This window comes from Ambystoma mexicanum, chromosome 5q (genome assembly GCF_040938575.1).
Source record: "Ambystoma mexicanum isolate Mex_15411 chromosome 5q, UKY_AmexF1_1, whole genome shotgun sequence".
NCBI lineage: Eukaryota > Metazoa > Chordata > Amphibia > Caudata > Ambystomatidae > Ambystoma > Ambystoma mexicanum.
The window spans coordinates 1,286,801,582-1,286,822,657 of record NC_090933.1 but is presented as its reverse complement, the minus strand read 5'-3'; the positions used below and the strand labels follow the sequence as shown (position 1 = coordinate 1,286,822,657).

The 21,076-nt window shown below is 46.9% G+C and overlaps 1 protein-coding gene across 1 annotated transcript in view; it reads left to right on the top strand.

Moving 5' to 3' along the window:
- The window catches only part of LOC138498709 (uncharacterized), a 57,208-nt gene extending 38,747 nt beyond the window's left edge, over nt 1-18,461 (top strand). The window contains exon 2 of the mRNA XM_069622354.1: nt 16,696-18,461. Within this exon, the coding sequence (XP_069478455.1) occupies nt 16,696-17,144 (449 nt within the window). The 3' untranslated portion in view covers nt 17,145-18,461. The remainder of the gene's footprint in view (nt 1-16,695) is intronic.
- The last annotated feature ends 2,615 nt before the right edge of the window (nt 18,462-21,076 follow it).

The window sequence follows — 21,076 nt, the reverse complement described above, 5'->3', positions numbered from 1 at the left end:
TACCCTTCAAGCCTAGAGCACATTCTACTCGAGGCACTGGGGCTTCCATAGCATTCATTGCAAATGTTCCCTTGGAGTCCATTTGCAAAGCGGCAACCTGGAGTTCTGTACACACATTTACAAAACACTATTATTGCCTAGACACTCATTCTAGGTCTGATTCTCAGGTGGGACAAGCAGTACTAAGACATCTTTTCACCACTGTTCTTTCTCACAACCCACCTCCAACTCCGGGGACTGCTCGCTAGTCTATGCCCAGCTTGTGATTCTAAGCAGATTAACAAGCATCAGAAGACACGCATTACTCACCGTAATAGCATTTCTGATGATTGTATCTGCTTAGATTTACATGCGCCCACCCTTCCTCCCCGCTCGGGTGGAAGGAACATAGACGTCTTACTACTTCTCTCTCTTTTATGTACTCACTCGCGCACAATAGGGACCTTGGTGCGTGATGGTTCATGGGTAAACTACACATCACAATAGGGATCGTGTAACAGACACATCTATGCCGACGTCCCCTTTCGATCCTCGAAAGACAAGATGCAATACTTTTCTGTTACCACTGAATGTCCGACCGTATGCACAGCTTGTGAATCTAAGCAGATACAATTATCAGAAATGTTATTACGGTGAGTAATGCATGTCTTACTGTACTTGTCCATTAATTGAGATATAGGGTCTCATTACGGGTCAGACGGTAACTGTGCTGGTGATACCGGCGGGTTGCCGCCACACCCGTAAATATTTACAAGTCCCTGACTGCCGAAAGTCAGGCGCCTGTAAATGGTAAGTCCCCATTAGGACTCTATGAGAGTGGGGTCCATGGAAGCACCGGCACCGTTAATAATGGTGCTGGTGCTTCCATGAAAACTCTGCGGGTGGGTGCCATCCCGCCCGGCAGATCTGACCTGTCGGGCGGGAAGGCACCCACCCACAGAGTTGTAGTGTGCCGGTCCGGAAACAACAGTGCTGGTAAGCTTACCAGCATCGTTTCGGGACCAGCACACGTCTCATGACCTCTATGCTTGCTATGTGTGGTATACTCGTGTAGGGTATCCAGTCATAATTTCGAATACAATATATTCGAAAGTAAAAATGTCGAAAATATTTAGTCGAAAAACAAAAATGTCGAAAAACAAAAATGTCGACTTTTTTTCGACTTTTTTCGATTTTATGTGTTAATAATAAATATTTTATTAAACTTTTTTTAAAAAATAATTAAAGGTATTTCCATGGGGGGTGGGGGTGATGGGGAGGATGGGGGGGGTTGGGGATAGGGGTTTGGGATGGATTTTTTAATAATTAATTAATTATTTAATATTATATTAAAGATTTTTTTAAAATAATTAAAGGTATATCTATGGGGGGTGGGGGGCATGGGGAGGAGGGGGGGTTGGGGTAGGGGTTTGGGATGGGGGGGTTGGGGGGTACCCCCCCCTTAATAAATGTTACTATCTGGGTAAAAAAAAAAAAAAGTGTTTTGGGTTTTCGATTTTTTTTTTCGACATTTTTTTTTCGAAATTATGACTTTTCCTATTATATGTATGTTTTTTCGACTTTTTTACATTCGACATTTTTTTCGACATTTTTGCTATTCGACATTATGTTTTCGACTTTTTGACTATAAACCCTCGTGTAGAGATTCTACATCAAGGGTGACTAAAAGGTCATCTGGATGGATGCTGACTTCTGACAAGATATGTGTCATGGCAGTAGTATCTTGTACAGACAGTGGCATAACACAAAATGTGGGGGCACCCCTGCAAGCCCTCCTGAGGGGGCCCCCACTGCACACTGGGGCCCCCCACTGGGCATGGGCATCATAAGGCCCTCCACACTGCGGGAGCTGCAGGAGCCCCTGTTACCCAAGTGTGTACAAACAATCTCACAATTTTCACAAAAGGCCTCAAGAAGTAGATTGACAGGTGCTCCAGTATTGAACCGAATGCTGAATGCAATGGGTCTGCCTGGTGGTACTTTATTGTTCTTATGCACCTTAGATAAGATGTGAAAAGCTGATGTGGTTGGGTGGAATCTGGTGAGAAAAATCCTTTCATCCGAATCTATTCAGCCTTGTAGAAATGCGAGGGCGCTTAGGCTCTCAATTTCTTCTTTTTTTAAAATTCAATTTTATTAAGTTTTTATGAATACACGTCACAAAAAGAATGCAAGCAAGGAAATACAGAAAAGAGTTGGAGACTCTTTCAATTATCATTTAAATGTGAATCACGTAAATTCAAACAGCTTCGAACTGAAAGTCTTGAAAGTGACTTTCCCCATCTCCCACCCTCCACCCCCCCCCTGAGTCAAGCAGACCTTATAAGAGACATGTGTGAATACGACTTTTAAATTATCACGGTTTGAACTTCGAGGGACTCCCTTAATGGGAAAGTGTCTTTTTACCTTTCTTCTTATCCTTTCCATGTTCGTGTTATACAGCATCGTACAGCATACAGGTTGGCCCAGGTGAGCCCTTGAGGCGGGGTAATCCCCTGTCAGCACTTCTACATATTAATTTGGTACTCCTGACATATATTTGCTTATGAAATCCATCCATAGCACATTGCATTGCGTAGATCGCCCATGTAGGGATGATGTTATTTTTTCCATGATGCATATATTTGAGGCTACATTAACCCATTCACTCATACTCGGGACCGTAGTGTATTTCCACTTCATGACCAGCAGGGCACGGGCAGCCAGCAATAACTGAGGAACCAGACCTTTGATCTTTATCCATTCATCTTCACATTTCTCAAAATCAAACAAAATAAGATAGGGGTCTGCAATCCTGTGGACACCATCCAAGTCTCTAATCCGGCCCAGGACCTTATCCCAGTAAACCCTAATCCGGGGACACCCCCACCACATATGCCAATAATCAGCAATTCCACCACATTCACGCCAGCATCGTGGGCTAGTTGATTGGAACATCTTAGCAAGCCTATGTGGATCGTACTGCCACCGGTGCAATAAATTGATAGCGTGCAGTTTATATTGACATGATATGGATGTTTGTGAGGCCGCTCTGCATATCTTCCTCCACATGCCTGGTTCAATATGTTCACCAAGATCTCTCTCCCATCTTCCCCTTAGTGGTTCAGTAGTCCCTTTCCGTGCCGCTACCAGTTCTTTGTACATGGCGGATATCGGACCTTGCATCTCTGTCCTTGAATTCAATAACATTTCAAAGGGGGTTAGGTCTCTCTTCAGCTTATCCTTCCACTCTGCTCTCGCCAAAATGCCTTTAATCTGCAGAAAATGAAAGGTAGATAACGTACCTATTCCCAGGGCCTCTTCCAACTCCGGGAGTGTGATGAAGGAGTCATTTTTCAATAGTTGGCCCACCCGCTCTAGGCCTGCTTCGTACCATGATTGAAATCTTTCTACATTGGGGATGTATTCTCAAATACCGGGGGACCATAGGTGGCTCAATGGGGACGGCCAGGTGGAGACTTTCCGCATCCATGTACCCTCCCTCCAAATTTCCCAGATGGTTCCCAATATCAGATGACTTTTTTAGTGATTCCGAAGGTGAGGAATTAGAACTCGTAGTTGGGCCGCTTCATAGTATTTCTTAAAGTCTGGGAGACCTACCCCACCATTGTCCTTCGGTAATGTCAGGGTGTCATACGCCACTCTAGCCTTTTTCCCCTGCCAAAAGAACCGTGCAATAGCTCTTTGGCTTCATGGAAGAAGTTTCCTGGCATCTTTATAGGGAGCATTTGGAAGGGATACAGGAACCGGGGAAGACAAACCATTTTAATTGCATTGAGTCATCCTAACTAGGATATTGTCAGTTTATCCCACTTAGTGCATGGAACCTTTGGAGAACCGGAGGGAAGTTGGCTTTGTATAGTTCATCTAATTCTCGTGTGATTTGTATGTCCAAGTATTTCAGTTTACAATGTTCAATCGTGAGGCCCAGTGAGGAGAACTTAACTTCATAACTTCATTTATCTCTGCAGAACCTTGTAAGGGGAGCAAGATAGGCTTGGCTTTGTTTATTTTAAAGCCAGAGAGTTCGCCATAGTCCTTCTGAACTTTGAGCCTATTCCCACCTTGCATAGAACCGCCATTAAAAAGCCCCATTCGAAGGGATTGTGTCCTCCGACGTATTCCTTATCTTAGATAGAAATCCTTCAGCTTTGCTGGCCTCGGAAAATTTTTTCGCCAGAGGGCGCTGCGCGTCGATGATCGCCGAGTCGATGACCCTCGACGGCCTCCGTGCCGACGTCGACGTCCTCCTGCCTATAAAGGCCGCGCGCAGCGTCCGTTGCTCAGTTCCGTTTTTCCGCGCTTCGTTGTGCCTCGGAACACCGTTGCTCAGTTCTCGTCAAGATAACGTATATAATAACTACTATTTACCTCGATATCGATGGCATCCTCCTCCGACCCGACGACCCCTCGGTCCGGTTTCAAAAAGTGCCGAGACTGCGGGAAGAAAATGTCGTTGACGGACCCTCACAGGGTCTGTTTGTGGTGTCTGGGAATCACGCACCAGAGTTCGGAGTGTGAGGAATGCCTTTCCATGACGGCGAAAGCCTTGAAGGAGCGTAGGGGGAAGCTCGAGAGAGGTAGGTCAACTTTAACTTCCTCGAAAGCTTCTTCGGTAGAGTCGAGACGTTCGTCTCCTCACCATAAAAAACACTCTCGATCTAGATCACGAAGTGGCTCCCACCACTCGTCGACATCGAGACACTCGAAGAAGAGACGTAGGAGATCCCCTTCGTCATCTTCGTCGAGTTCTCCTGAGAGAGTTCATTGCCCCACAAAACGCAGCTCGCAAGCTGAGTGGGAGGAATTCAGGAAAAAGATGCTAAGCGTCTTCGAGAAAGCGGCCTCGTCCCCCTCGAAGACAGCTGAGGGTGATACCCCGGGTAAAAAACCCAAAAAAATCTAAACGCCGCGAGTCGCAGTACCCGGCGGAAAAGTCAACCCGAAAGCGCCTCGAGCCATCGGGAGATAAAGCATCATCGACGCCATCGTCGAAAACTCCTTCGAAACAGAGGTCGGCGCCATCGACGCCGTTGTCGAAGGATTCATCGGCGCATCAGTCGATCGAGTCGACGCCGACGTCGACGCCGATATCGACGCCGGTGAAGGAAATAACCACGGCTACTCCACAGCCAACGGTTAGACAAAAGACCTCCGACTCGACGCCGAGAACGTCGACGTCGTTCTCGAGCAGGACTCCGATCCTTTCGAGTTCTTCGAGGCCTAGTACACATTTCTCGACGCTTTTCACGGCGCCTTCGAGTACTTTCACGTCGGTGTCGACGACATCGACGTTTTCAAGGCCTGTGATGATGGCTCCTTCTGCATTGGAAATGGGGTTTATACCATTCCAAAAACCAATGTATCCCCCTTTAACCTCGATTTTTGAGGAAAGGGAGGATTCAGACCAAGATATTGATTTACAGAGGACCACATCACCAGAGCCAGAGACTTTCGCCTCTGAGGAAGGAAGATTAAAAAATCTTCAGGATGCACTTCAGGAAGCTAGTGGCTTGGACACTTCTCCTGAAGCAGAATTTATCAAACCAGACCCAGGAGAACATGCGGAGACTCCATATAGAGCTCTGATGTCTAGAATCATAGAATTTATGGGTTGGTCTGCACCTTCTCCTGCCTTTCAGCAGGATGACCTCACTGACATACTGGACAAGGGCCCACAGGAGGATCCTGTGGTTCCATTTCACTCTGCTCTACAGAGAAGGATTTTGACAAACTGGGAAACGCCAGAAATTATCCCGGCAGTAAATAAAAAACTGTCAACAAAATACAGGGTGGCTAGTTCTGACCCTGAATATTTGTCAAAACACCCTACTCCTGAGAGCTTGGTTGTACAGGCTGCAACCTCATCAGGCAGCACATCTGCATACCCCACTGCTCCGCAGGATAGGGATGACAAAAAGTATGATGCCATGGCTAAGAAGGTTTTTTCTGCCTGTAGCATGGCGTTAAAGTCTATTAACGCGACCTGTACGCTCGCTAGGTTCAGCCACACCCTTTGGGAGTGCGCTTCATCAGCGGCTGACTGCCTCCAAGAAGGAGAGGAAAGGGACGCATTTTTAAACATCATCAGGGATGGTAAAGATGCGATGTGCGAGACCCTACAAACTGGCCTAGATTCTGCTGACAGTATCAGCAGGGCCATGGCGGCAAGTACCACAATCCGCAGGCATGCGTGGTTGAGGAAGTCTGGTTTTGCCTCTGACGTGCAGACCAGGCTTTTGAATATGCCCTTTGACGGTTCTACCCTCTTTGGAAAGAAGGCGGATGACAGTTTGGAGAAACTGCAAACGTCCAAGGCAGCAGCCAAGTCATTGGGAGCTGCTATCCGTCAGAATACCTTTCGTCCTTCGGGATCATCGTGGAGAGGACGGTCCTTTCGTTACTATTCCTCATATGGAAGGGGCAGGGGACGACCGGCTCAAAGAGGCCAAGGAAGATTTACCCGTGGTGGACGGGGTAGGGGAAAGAAAGCCGCACCCGCAGGAGCAGGAGCCACTTTACCTTCGGCAACTGCATCAGCCGCTTCAAAACCACTCTGAGGTCTCCCCTCACAGAACACCAGTAGGGGGCAGGTTAACTCACCATCTGACGGAATGGCAGGCTATTACGTCAGATGCTTGGGCTCTGGAGACAGTGGCCCAAGGTTACTGCCTGCCCTTCCTACATATCCCTCAGAGTCATCCACCGGGGAACAACCCTTTGAAGCTTCCAGATCCGCTCCTCTTGCAGGAGGTTTTAGACCTGCTAGAGAAAGGTGCCATAGAACTGGTACCTGTAGCGGAAAGGAACAAGGGTTGGTACTCCCCCTACTTCATAATACCGAAGAAGGACGGAGGACTGAGACCCATCTTAGACTTACGGGAATTGAACAAATTCCTCCGAAAGGACAAGTTCAAGATGGTGACTCTCTCTCAGATCCTTCAGGCCCTCCAGCTTCAGGACTGGTTGGTATCTCTAGACCTCCAGGACGCTTATTTCCATGTGCCGATCCATCCCAGGCACAGGAGATACCTGAGGTTCGCAATTGGCAGCTCTCATTATCAATTTCGAGTTCTGCCATTTGGGCTAACCTCCGCCCCGAGGGTCTTTACCAAGCTAATGTCGGTTGTGGCTGCAAGTCTAAGGAGGGAAGGGATTCATGTCTACCCTTACCTAGACGATTGGTTGATCAGAGCTGTATCTTCGGAACAGGCTCAGAGACAACTAGATTATGTTTGCCACTTCCTTCACAAGCTGGGCTTCTCCCTCAATTTAAAGAAGTCACAGATGATACCATCACAGAGACTCCAATTCATTGGAGCAGTCCTGGACACTTCCCTGGGAAAAGCCTTGCCACCAGAGGTGAGGGCTCGAGATATTCTGCAGATGGTCATCAGATTTCAGAATGCCCAATATCTCCCAGCCTACGACTTTCTGAGGTTGCTAGGCCTCATGGCATCCTGCATATTCCTCGTGCCGGAGGCTCGCCTGAGAATGAGATCCCTCCAGTGGGCACTGAGAACTCAGTGGTCACAGTTCTCAGGAAGGATGACAGATCTCCTTCGGATCCCGGTCAAAGTAGCCCGAGACCTTCAGTGGTGGGCCTGTCGGGAGAACATCCTGAAAGGAGAAATGTTTTGGCAACCATGGCCGGAGATAACAGTAGTCACGGATGCCTCACTCACGGGGTGGGGAGCTCACGCCAACGACTTGACCATCAGCGGTCGTTGGTCTCCATCGGAGTCCAAACTACATATCAACCTGTTGGAGCTGAGAGCCATCAGACTAGCGCTGAAGGCTTTTCTGCCGTCTGTACGGGGAAGAAACGTCCTAATAATGACGGACAATACAGTGGCCATGCACTACCTCAACAAAAGAGGAGGCGTAGGCTCACTACCACTGTGCAGAGAGGCGATGCAGCTCTGGTTTTGGGCAATTCAGGAAGGAATCTCTCTATCGGCAATTCACCTAGCCGGAGAGAAGAACTTGACAGCGGACGCTCTGAGCAGGCAGAGCACAGTCTCTCACGAGTGGGAGATAGCTCAGGAAGTCCTTCAAGAGATCTTCGCCCTTTGGGGAACCCCTCAAGTGGATCTGTTCGCCACCAGTATCAACAGGAAGTGCGACAGATTTTGCTCAAGGGAATTTCCCCCGAGAGGAGCTCTAGGAGATGCGTTCGTAGTGGACTGGGAGTTCCCACTTCTGTACGCGTTCCCTCCGGTCCCTGTCATTCCTCAAATGATCAGGAGGTTGAGAAGGTTTCGGAAGACCATGATCCTAATTGCCCCGGATTGGGCCAGGAGAACGTGGTACCCGGACCTTCTAGACATGTCCATCTGCCCTCCAATTCGACTGCCATACAGAGAGGATCTTCTCTCGCAGAAGGAAGGTCAGGTTCTCCATCCAGCCATCAAGACCCTCAACCTTCACGCTTGGTGTCTGAAAGGTTGAGGTACAAGGATTGGGACCTTCCGGATGATGTTATGGAGGTGTTGCTTTCGGCCAGAAGGCCGGCAACTAAAACTCTATACCGCTGCCGTTGGAACAAATTTTGCAGCTGGTGCAGAGAAAAGAATATTGAACCCTTTTCTTGTGGTACACCTATGGTGTTGTCATTCTTACTTTACCTGGCTAATTCAGGCCTACAGGTTGGCACAATTAAGGGCTATCTCGCAGCGCTATCAATCTTTAAGCGCACTGCAGAGGAGCCTTCATACTTCAAAATTCCATTGGTAATACAATACCTAAAAGGATTAACTAATGTTTATCCCCCGAAACCTTTTCAAGTTCCCTTATGGGATTTAAACCTAATTTTAAACTTCCTAAAGGGTGCCCCTTTTGAACCACTACACTCTTGTTCATTGAAGCTTCTCACCCTCAAAACTGTTTTGCTAATAGCATTGACATCTGCTAGAAGGGTTAGCGAGTTGCAAGCCTTATCGTGTAAACCTCCACATACAATCTTTTACAAGGACAAAGTTGTTCTTCAGGTGAAGCCTAACTTCCTCCCGAAGGTAGTCTCGGAGTTTCACATCACTCAGAAGATTATATTACCTTCTTTCTACCCTCCTCCTCATCCGGGGAAGGAGGAAGAGAGACTGCACAGGCTGGACCCTAAGCGAGCCTTGAGCTTCTATATCAGCAGATTGGCTAAGATCAGACAAGCAGACCAACTCTTTGTAGGTTATGCAGGACATAAGTTGGGCCTTCCAATAACAAAACAAACCATCTCCAGATGGATTATTTTAGCCATTCTGGAGTGCTACAAATTGGCAGGAAAGGAGCCTCCTCAAAATCTAAGGGCTCATTCTACCAGGGGTATCGCAACATCCTCAGCCCTTCAAAGAGGGGTGCCAATTCGAGATATATGTGCGGCTGCCACATGGTCGTCCGCACATACATTTACCAAATTCTATAGCCTGGATTCCTCCTCTAGTCAAGAAACTAGATTCGGCAAGGCTGTGTTACACTCTGTCCATTCTGGAAGGGTAACATAACTTTTATTACTCCCGCCTCCAGTCACAATACCACTGCTATGGGAGTCTATCTAAGATAAGGAATACGTCGGAGGACACAATCCCTTCGAAGAACTAGTTACTCTTACCTTGTAACGTTCTTTCGATGGGATGTTCCTCCGACGTATTCCTTATCGACCCTCCCATCCATCCCCGCAGTATGACTTCCTGTGGGTTTGCAGCCTATGCTCCTTCAAGGTGATTAGTCTAATCCAAAAACATTACTGGGGACTACAAAACGGAACTGAGCAACGGACGCTGCGCGCGGCCTTTATAGGCAGGAGGACGTCGACGTCGGCACGGAGGCCGTCGAGGGTCATCGACTCGGCGATCATCGACGCGCAGCGCCCTCTGGCGAAAAAATTTTCCGAGGCCAGCAAAGCTGAAGGATTTCTATCTAAGATAAGGAATACGTCGGAGGAACATCCCATCGAAAGAACGTTACAAGGTAAGAGTAACTAGTTCTTCTACCCTATCGAAGGCCTTCTCAGTGTCAATTGAAAGCAAGACAGAGTCATTGATCATGTTCTGGGATGCGTTGATAAGGTGTAAAGTCTTTCGCATTGTGTCGGCCCCGTGTCTCCCAAGTATAAAACCCACCTGGTCAGAATGGATGAGTTTGGGCCTGAGCGTCTCTAATCTGGAGGCTAGGCCCGAATATACATTTTGGCATCTAGATTGAGAAGAGATATGGGGTAATATGATCTGCACTTATCACAGTGACAAGAGCTCGAACAAAGGAATCTGGGGCCTTCCCTGAGTCTAGGATTTCATTAAAAAGTTCAACCATGAATGGTAGTAGGTAGACACTGTAGGATTTGTAGAATCCGGCTTTATAGCCGTCTTCTCCCGCGGATCTGCCTAAAACCAACCTTTTAATTGCATTTTGGATTTCTTGTTCAGTTGTGGGGGATTCTAATAGCTGTGAGTCCACGCCTGATATCTTTGGCATGCTAATAGAGGACAAATAAGTCTCTGTGTCTGGTAGGTCTGGGTCTACCTCTGAGGTGTACAGTGTCTCATAAAAAGTGGCGAAAGCCTCCGGAATGATGGGTATAGTTGTGACTGGGGAAGGCCCTTCCCCAACTATATCCAGCACTTTTTGCTCAGCCCTTTGTTCCCTAAATCCGGCTGCTAACAGTGCATCGCTTTGTCACCTTTTTCATAACATTTCTGCTTCAGGAGTCGCAGCTTTCACACTGTTTGGTTGAGTTCCAAGAGGCGGAGTTCCTCCCGTTTCTGTTTTGCTTCATTGATTTTATTGGGCTCAACTCTATCATCTCTCCTTTCTAAGTCTATTTTCAGTTAGTTTCCTTTCTCTTTTTTTACGGGACCCTTCTCTTATCAGGACACCTCTACAAGTTGCCTTCCCCGCTTCCCACACTACTTGTTTGGAAATCTCCCCGGTATTATTCAACTTCAAGTATTCGCTAATTTCTATCTCCATCTCTGCCTTAAAGACAGGATCCTTCCAGAGAGCCTCATTACATCTCCATTTACCTCCTGCGACTGGTAAGTTCTCCCACTGGGTGTCAGCCACGACCATATTGTGATCCGAGCATGTGACCGGGACAATCTCAGATCCTGTTGTGATGTTGTGTTGTGATGTTGTAAAGGTCTTTAGAAAAGTATATGTAGTCAATCCAAGTGAAGGTGTTGTGCGGGATAGAGTAAAAGGTGTAACCCCGCTCATTTGAGTGCATCCCCCTCCACACATGACTCAAACCGTACACATCCATCATGTCAGAAAATTAATTATGCTCACCCTTGGTTCGATCTTTCCTATCAGGGTTTCCAGACTTTCGGTCTTTGGTAGGATCTGCCCACAGGTTGAAGTTTCCTCCTAAAATAATATGACCTGTGGCCTCAAACATTATTTTGGAAATCGTTTTAGCAAGAAACCGAACTTGCCCTGAGTCAGGGGAGTATATTGTAGTGGTTGTTACATTTGCCTTCCAATGGATCTCGTCACCAACAGAGACCGACCTTCCACATCTGACCATGTCTTGGCAACCTTAAACTCTATTCCCTTCCTAATGAGTATCCCCACTGCCCCTCTCCTCAGTGTCCCGGAACCCTAGAACTCTGTTCCCATACGCTTCCCAAGGATTTGTCGTTCTTCCCCTCTCACATATTTAGTCTCCTGCAAAAGGAGAACGTCAATCTCTGCCCTACGAAATTCTCTGGATACTAAGGATCTCTTAGTTCGTGAGTTGAGACCCTTGACATTAAGCATTCCCACCCTAAGGGAGTCCCTCCCCCTTGAATCAGAAATCTTCGCCATTGTATAGCATTGGTGTATGAAAGCCTTTCAACCACAACCAGCATGTCGTCCGCTCATTATGCATCACACCATGTCTCACTTTTTTAACCATTAAGGATGTAGCTCTGACCCTTTACCCTTTTTCACCCCCTGCCCCGACCGCCCTCCTCACCCACCATCCCATTTCCCAGTTGATGGCGTCCGATCGTGAAAAATACCGGCCCTTCATCGGACCGCCAGTGGAGACCGTTACTTCACGGCCCCTTTTATAGAAAAACCACAATGTCAAATGAGGCCCCATTGCCACCCTTCCAACCCACACTTCTTTCTCATAACAAAACAACATTTACTGGGCTTATTGGTTGGTCAAACCTCACTTTTTGCAATAGGAGAATCTTAAGGAGACTGGGTCTGACCAGGCTTAATTGTCCCCCTCTGGAGAGACATTGCCTCTCTGGTATTTTATCAAGCCTTTCACCCGCTTTCTCCTGGAGCATTGGATGCGCCATCTCCTTCCGTCTTGTCTCAGTTCTTCTCGGTCTCCTCCCTCTCCCTGCGGTTCAGTTAGCTCGGAAGTACATGCTTTCATTTCTTTCTCCGATCTCAGCCGTGTCTTCGTAACTTCGTATTCAAAGGCGAGAGAGAAAGGATAACCCCATCTGTATCAAATGTCTCATTCTTTCAGCCATCTCGTGAGCGGGCCACACATCCGCCTGAGAGACAACATCAAAGAGGATAAATCCTGATAAATCGTTATCTGTGTGCCTCCAAGAGTAATCGCCCCACCGCTCCTTGCCTTTTTGAGCACCCTGGTCTTGTCCTTGTAACAGAGAAAACGGGCAAGGACTGATCTCGGACCCCCAGACGGACCTACGGCTCTGTTAATCCGTTCGGTTTTGGGTTCATCAATCGCATCATCAGCGACCAGGAGCTTAATGATGTCAGGGAGCGTTTTCCTGAGGTCACCCTCCGTTTCTCCTTCTTGTTCCGGGATCCCAAAAAAGCGTAGCTTATTCCGTCTTTCCTGGTTTTCCAAGTCATCCATTTTGAGCTTGAAGTCCTCCTGCCGCTGCTCCAAGTCGGCTATCCTGTGTTCAAACTGTGCCTCGAGAGTGTCTATCAATGTTTAGTTGTTTTCCACTCCGTCAAGCCTTTCCTCAATGTTGTCTAGGCGCTGTGTAATTTTGTCTATCTTCCCGCCCATGTTGGCCCCCATATTCTTGATTTCACTCAAAAGAGCTGCAATGTTTCCTTTCGTGGCGGCTGAGTCCATTCTTGTTATTTCCATGTTGCCATATAGGGATTAGTAATGTAGAGAGGTGCTGGGGCATAGGCGAAAGTTGCTAACATTTGCTTTGCGCTCATATAGGCATAGTAAAATTGGTGGTGACATTTAGAGACTTTCTAACAGTTTTCCATATGGTGCGTTCCGTTGTGTTCACTGTGGGGCATAAAGTCTGTGTTTCCCTCTGGGATGTTTGGAGTCCTGTATCTGGTTACACCGTTCCGGACTTTGTGTGCTCTCTCTTTATACCGATAGGGTGGGGGGGTCTACAGTATCTGAGGAAAGTACAGTTTCACCACCTCAGCCGGGTTGAGCTCTCCGCTGGTGCTGTCACTAATCTCCCCCTGGGGTGATTTATAAATTCCTTGGCGTCAATCACCACTTTATAAGTTATCACAGGCCACCTACCAAAGATAGGCCTTATCCGTATCCGATTCAGATGGCCTCAGGATGGTTCCCGGAGCGCCTCGCAATATCAGATGCACTTTTATACACAAATAAATCACCGGTGGTTGGGCCCTTCTCTTCTCTTTATAGTCCCTTTCAATTTTCAGTATCATGGACCTCCTCCATTCCACTTTTGCTGTGCCCGACTCCCACTAGGAATATCATATGGGGGGTATCAGTACATGTGTGCTGTTTGACGTAGCGCACTGTGTTCCCACTGGGTGTGGGGAACTGGTGGGTACACCTCTGATGGTTTGCCAGCCAGGATTTATGTATCACCAAAGTTCTATGATGGGACACCTGGGGGCGAGCTGTTTTGTCTTCTCAGAATCCTTGTATTGTCAGCTTTACCTCTGTTTGTTAGCACGTGTTTGGAGCTGCACTGCTAAACGGGCACCAGCTGTCCAATCTGTTGTTGGGAGCGGATTGAGAGCGTAGAGTAGTTTCGGTGGTGCTACGCCCGCCAATCGCATTCAGTGGGCCGCACATACGGGAGCAACCAGGCTTTGTGGGTGCGTCACGTCGAGCAGCCAGTTCGTTGCGTGGCGTCTGAGAATCCGAGGCACTTATAATACGGGCTGTTTTATGATTCACAGGAAGGATCTGTTCACTGCACCCTTGTGGGCGGTTCTCGCATTAAGGTGTCCCTAGTATTACGGCACTTGGGACGGTGTGGGAAGTGGGCAGGGGGTTTCTCTGCAGGGGTCCCAGATGATCGGGGGACCTCAACGTTGCACTTCTCATGCTAGTTCAGTACGCAACAGTCTGGCCGCACTCACCTCCGCTGCCCCTCTTGGTTCACGGAGCACTTATCGTGGGCCTCCACGCCCATATGCCTCACGGGGAACCGCCTCACTCCGCCTGTTTCACCAGGGGAAATCGGTGATTCCTTTGTCCCCCACGCCCTGAATCGCGCAGCGGCCTCCTTCACGCTCCTGGGTTCATTTCTACTTTCTCTTTCACTGCGAAGCACCATCTCTGGCCGGAGGAGGGGAGCGGTCCTTCACATCGAGTTTATACATGAAAACTTCACCGATTCTCATCAGACTTTCGCCCTCTGGAGGGGGCACGTTCCCACAGAAATCCTGCTATGTTTTCCTGGGAGGGGGGGGTGTCTACAAGTGGGGGCTCAGGTCACTTGTAGGGCCGCGGTGTACGCAGCTCACACAGTAGATGAGTTCATCCATGTGCCCCCTGGTGGCCCGATCTCAATTTCTTCTTTTAACCTTTGTCTGGGATTTATGTCCAATTTGGTATAGAAAGAGGAGTTGTTTAGATCTTTCAATACTTCTGTGTTATATGCTTCCCGGGACCATAAATCAATCCCACCACCATTATCGGCAGGTTTTATGTTACAGTCCGGGTGGGAATATAGATTCTTTAAAGCAGCTTTTTCTGTTTTGGTACAATTGTGACGATAATGATTTTTAAAGAGCATACATTTTTCCGTTTCACAGAGGATTGTATTCTCAAACGTGATGATTTCTGAACTTATCACAGCTGCAGATGGGAAAAAAAGTGGAGGGCGGTTTTAGACCTGTTAAATTCTCTTCTCTAGGCTTTTCTTGTGAAGGATCCCTAAAGAAGGATTTTAGTGTGAGAATTTGGAAAACATTTCTCAACTCTACCTCAGTCTGTCAGGTGTGCTCAAAACAAAATGTAACCCTTTGCTGAGAACGCTAGTTTCGCCATCAGTCAAAATGTGGTTGGTAAAATTGAAAATTGGCGCTACCATTCTGGTTGCTGCCTCGTATTCCACTGCCTGGTTCTCATCCTGGATGGAGGCAGTCTCACCCCCCAACCTCCTGGATGTCCTTACCTCTTTCTCCTTCTGTTACACTACTGTCCACCTTCAGGGACTGGAGACAGAGCACAGCATGTGGAGTAGCATGGAGGCAATCACTGTCCCTGTATGTCTTTAGCTCTTTCTCCCTTTGTTACACTTCTGTCCACCTTCAGGGATTGGAGACAGAGCACAGCATGTGGAGTAGCATGGAGGCAGTCACTGCCCCTGTATGTCTTTAGCTCTTTCTCCCTCTGTTACACTTCTGTCCACCTTCAGGGATTGGAGACAGAGCACAGCATGTGGAGTAGCATGGTCACTGCCCCTGTATGTCTTTAGCTCTTTCTCCCTCTGTTACACTGCTGTCCACCTTCAGGGACTCGAGATTAAACACAGCATGTGGCGGAGGATGGAGGCAGTCACTGTCCCTGTATGTCTTTAGCTCTTTCTCCCCCTCTTACACTGCTGTCCACTATCAGGGCCTGGCAATAGAAGCAGCATGTGGAGGCGGATGGAGGCAGTCACCCCCTCCCCCCCCCCCGATGTCTTTACCTCTTTCTCACACTGCTGTCTGCCTTCAGGGGCTGGGGACAGAGCACAGCATGTGGAGTAGGGTGGAGGCAGCCATTGTCCCTGTATGTCTTTAGCTCTTTCTCCCTCTGTTACACTGCTGTCCACCTTCAGGGGCTAGAGACAGAATGCACCATGTAGAAGAGGATAGAGGCAGTCACTGTCCATGAATGTCTTTTCCTCGTTCCCCCACTCTTACACTGCTGTCCACCTTCAGGGACTGGAGGTGGAACGCAGCATGTGGAGTAGGACTGAGGCAGCCACTGTCCTTGTTTGTCTTTATCTCTTTTTCACACTGCTGTCCGCCTTCACAGGCTAGATATAGAATGCAGGGTGTGCAGGAGGCAGTCACTGTCCTTGTTTGTCTTTACCTTGGAGCCTCAAACATGTATTACATTTTTCCTGAATTTAAATTAGATGGCTGCAATGGCATGGTACTAGTGAGCTCCCAGATGAATGTTCAGCACTCTAGGGTATCCTTCACTGAGAAAAACACACTTTTCTCTCTGTGTCAACAGTGATGCAAAGTGTGAAAAAGATTACATTTTTGGGGGAGAATTCACTAAATGCAAAAAAGACCATTCAGTGGCTTTAGAACAAGCTGCATTACATGTATATCTCCAAATGTTAAAAGAAAAGTGTACAGGAAGAAAAATGTTGTGCCGGTCTTGTCCCTCTTGTTGCCCATCCCTTCTTCCCCACTGCTTCTGTGCTCTCTCTGCCACCCTATTTCCCCATCATACTGTACCGTTTATTCCCATGTTCTTGCATACCCGTCATGCACCTTGATGCCATCTTTCTATGTGAACTGACTTCCGCTTTTAATTTTCAGGTGTCCCCACAGTGAATCCTTGGGAGATTAGGACAATGACATCAACATCCAACGCTAAGACCCTGAGCCTGGAAGTAGATTATTTTATTCCTGGCGGAAAGGACATCTGGTGGGTTTGTGTCCCTACAGGGGTGCTGCCTTCCAAACTCCACATGACACCCAATCAAGATGGAACCCACACCGCAAAGAGCACCTGTGAGCCAGACAAAAGCATGAGAAAGAAGATGAAAGAGCACGGAATAATAACAGTGATCATCCAACACGAGGCCCTGGACAAAGCTCTAAAAGTGGCCGCTCATTATAAGGGAAAGGGCAAAGGTTGGGGACTGCAAAAGGAGGCCGATAAGGCACTGGACGAAGCTCTAGAAGTGTTGGCTCAATATAAAGGAAAGGGCAAAGGTTGGGAAATGCTGAAGGAGGCTGATGAGCAAGAAAGGAAGAAGGAATGAGGTCTAGCGCCTGGCAATATTCACGCTGTCTTCAATGAGATATGATTAAAACTGGTCAAGAGGAAGAAAGGGCAACTCAGGGACAGTTAATAGGGGGACGCAGAGCACAGAGAGTGCGGCACGTGCAGGGATTACGCCACGTGCAGGGATTACCAAAATCAACAAGCATTGGCAAAGCAATAGGTTTTCCCTTTGTAAACAGAGACAGTTAACAGGGGGACGCAGTTATTTGCCGAAAATTTTGGGGGGGTTGGTATGGGTATATAAGAAGTAGGGGTGGTTTGAGGATAGATAATAAATTAAGGGGAGCGGGTTATCTGGAGGGGTAACCCCCTAAAAAAAACAAAAGAAATTCTATTCGTTTTTTCGGCACAAGAAGTTCGGCAAAAACGCTACGAAATAAAGTCCGGGGATGAATGAACATAGAGCCTTCCCAGTTATTGACCTCATATCCCCAGAAGCTCACACCAATCATTTGCCAGATACTGCCATCAGAAGCCCAGGTACTCACACTATTTGCCAGGTCTTGGCACTCTATAGCGAGGAAGCCACATCATTTGCTTGGGATTGTAATATGCCATGGTACATGCCAGGCATTGCCATCATATGCTCCTGTACCCACATGGTTTGCCAGCGAATGGCATGAGTGTTATTTTTTTTAAATAAAATTAAAATTTGCCGGTATGGTGGACGAGTGTTGTGGCAATGCAATAGCAGATAGGCTAAGCAGCGGGCTTGGATGGGCGCTTGTGTGCTAACCACAACGTGGCAACGTGGGAAGGGAACATAGCAAGTCTTGGCTTCAGGCCCCATGAAAACAGATGGAACGAGGGCAGGACCCATTGGCTCCTGGCATTCCCATGAGAACGCCTGGTGACTGCCCCTGGGTGGTAACAGTAGGCGGTATAAATCAGCAGAACATAAAATGATATCGAGGTCTGAGGGGGGCATGGCTGGCCCCGGTTTTGCATAGGAGTAACTGTGGGACACCGAGTGAACACTAGGGGCATTACTGAACCTCGCGCCCCAGATTGACCTGCATAGGCTGCCTGTATTCCTTAGCGCAGCATAAAAGGCTACAGAAACAAAACATGGGCTTTCCTGATTCCACTATGTGCCCACTGTTTTAATATTTTCCAAAGGGCAGGGTTCCAGGTTGGTAATTGTTTTGGGTTGACTGCTTGCATGCGACCTGACATGTGGGTGGCGCGTACCCTAGATCCCCAAGGCTTGGATCTCAGCAGGGGGAAGTGATATGATTGTCCAACCACGGTGGGCTCAAGAACCTGGCGTTCTCCTCCCATTTCATCTAGAACGTATTTTAAGATACTCTATCTGCATCTTGGATAGTGTTCCTGGCTTTTAGCATTTTATAATTGAATTGTTTTAAGTCATATTGTTTGAAGTATTTTACAGTTAACTGCTCTAAAAGTTTCATTGTAAACTGCAAAACACCAATACAAATAAAAATAAATCATATTTAATGTGATGTAAATGGGTATGAATTTGGATGTATTTTTCAGATGTATTTGTATTCTATTGTGGTATGTGATGATGTTTTGTTGGTCTTTGTACCCGGAATCAGAGGCGTTGACAAGGTAGTGCCTGGGTGGGCAAGGCCCACCGAAAATCTGTAATTGCCCACTCAGCAGTTCTGCGGGGTATTTACAGATGTCTATGTTCCTGCATTGGGCCCAACTACATTAGCTTCAGGCCCCACCTGTTAGACAATCCTAGCTTTGCCTCTGCCCAAAATAAATTAAATGAGCACAGAGAATGTGCTGGTTTCCTTTGCCAGAGAATAAGGGAGAGAGACCCAAACTAAGGACCCTCGCGTCCCCTGCACACCACTATACTGCAATACAGTCCAAATGTGATAAAGTCTATAGATATAAAACCAAGACAACACTTGCATTTGTTCAAAGAAATATTTATATAAATCAAGTTTATGTCAAACAGAGCTCTATGTGTTTCAGGATTCCCCCTTCTTCAGGAGCAAACTTATTTCATGATTCCAGTACATTTCAATCTTCATGTTCTACAAGGTAAATACAATAAATTATAATCAACTGGATTTCAACATGTCAAAATCTCATTTCCAATTATCTAATCTATATATTCTCCCATGATCAATAAGCATTATTCACCTGGATTCTGAAATAAGTCAAAACATGACGAATGCAGATTTCTCAGAGGAGGAAACCTCATGAAGGTGAGTGGTCACTGTGGTATCTAGCAATCTGGGAAGAGGAGTGTACATGGTATGACATGATTAGGATCAGGGGCCTATATCATGGCTCAATAGACACATGTGACAAATATTTTCCTGCATCCATAAGGCCAAAAGGGGATCTTACCTCTAAATTATTTCGGGATATGTACAGGCTGAAATCTAGCACGGGTATGTTCAGTAGTTGGTCATCAATTTAGAAGACTGCGCACAAGACTGAGGGTAGTGTAGAATCCCTTTCAATATTCATAACGCGTTGTATGTGTAAGCTCGAGGCTGTGACCACATTAGATAAATGCAAGGGCTGCCTTAATGGGGCTGCTAACCAGTTCAACACATTACCTCAAATAGCGAAGGACAGGTGAAAGAATACAGATATAGCAGTCCCAAGGATCTATGTCTGACTTACATATAGCACCACAGTGTTCTTATCCCTCTTCTTGGAAACCACGTTCACATATGCTTTTACTTACAACGAGGTGTATGACGTCATCACATCACAGCGTGATGGCATCACAATGTAAACAGCAATGGCCAGCCGTTAAAGTAAGACGGCTGGCAGCATGCATGCTATCTTAGAATGTCATTCTAAGTGCAGGGAGTTCACATATTAGGAGAGACTCAATGGGGAACTACATCCCATATATAAGATTAACAATTGTTCAGTCGCCAGTGAATATTTATAGTGAGGAAGTTGTGTCAAAGATGCCCATAAATAGGAAATGTCTGGCTGCTACTCCTAATGTTTAGAGTATGTGCACCAACGCAGAATGCAGGCGGCAAGTAAGGGCGCGAGTAAACAGAAGCTGTCTGCAGCTCAATGGGACGGTAGCAATAAACCCAATTTCAATCAGTAGATGGATATCCAGTTGTATGAATGCTCATTGATCATGTTCACATTCTCATCATTCGACAGAAATGTCGTGCCTGTTGTGCATAGCACACTCAAAATTAGCCCGTCCTGGACATGTCATAATCTGTGATCTATGGTGTCATGGTAAATATTACGAAAAAATTCATTTCAAAACAGTACTGTATGATGACTATCCCCAAATGCAGACATATCTTACAAGATTAGTATCCCACATCTATGATCACAGCACTGCTCAAAGAGACACTTGATAAAGCTCTCCACAATTAATGGATTAACCAAAAGACCAAAGCCTTCCTAACCAACTTCCTGATTACCCCTGTGTTCTACAGTCTGCCTAAAATACATAAAGATTTCAGAAATCCACCACTGAGACCAATAGTAGCGGGCACAGGCAGTAGTTATGACTTTCAGGCCATCTACATGGACAAAGCTGTGCAACCGGTTGTACAGAGTACATCTACATACCTCCGAGATACATCTGATTTCCTAAAATATGAAGGAGGTAGGCACATTACCACCGGACTGTATACTAGTTTCCTTTGATGTATAGAGTCTCTACATCTCTATCCCCCATCAGGAAGGGTTGGAAGCACTCGAATGGGCTGCCAAAACCTTTGTGTTAGAATTGAGCAAGATCATCTTACACAATACTGTTTCTGCTTCAATTTACAGTACTACCTACAGGTACGGGTACATGCTAGTGTACTTGTACATGTAGTGTATTTCTCTTCCCCCTTTCCGATCTAAGTTGGTTACACTTCTTTGTGGCGTTCCACAGGGCTCTGCACTTTCTCCTATTCTTTTTAATATCTATATCAGATTTCTTCT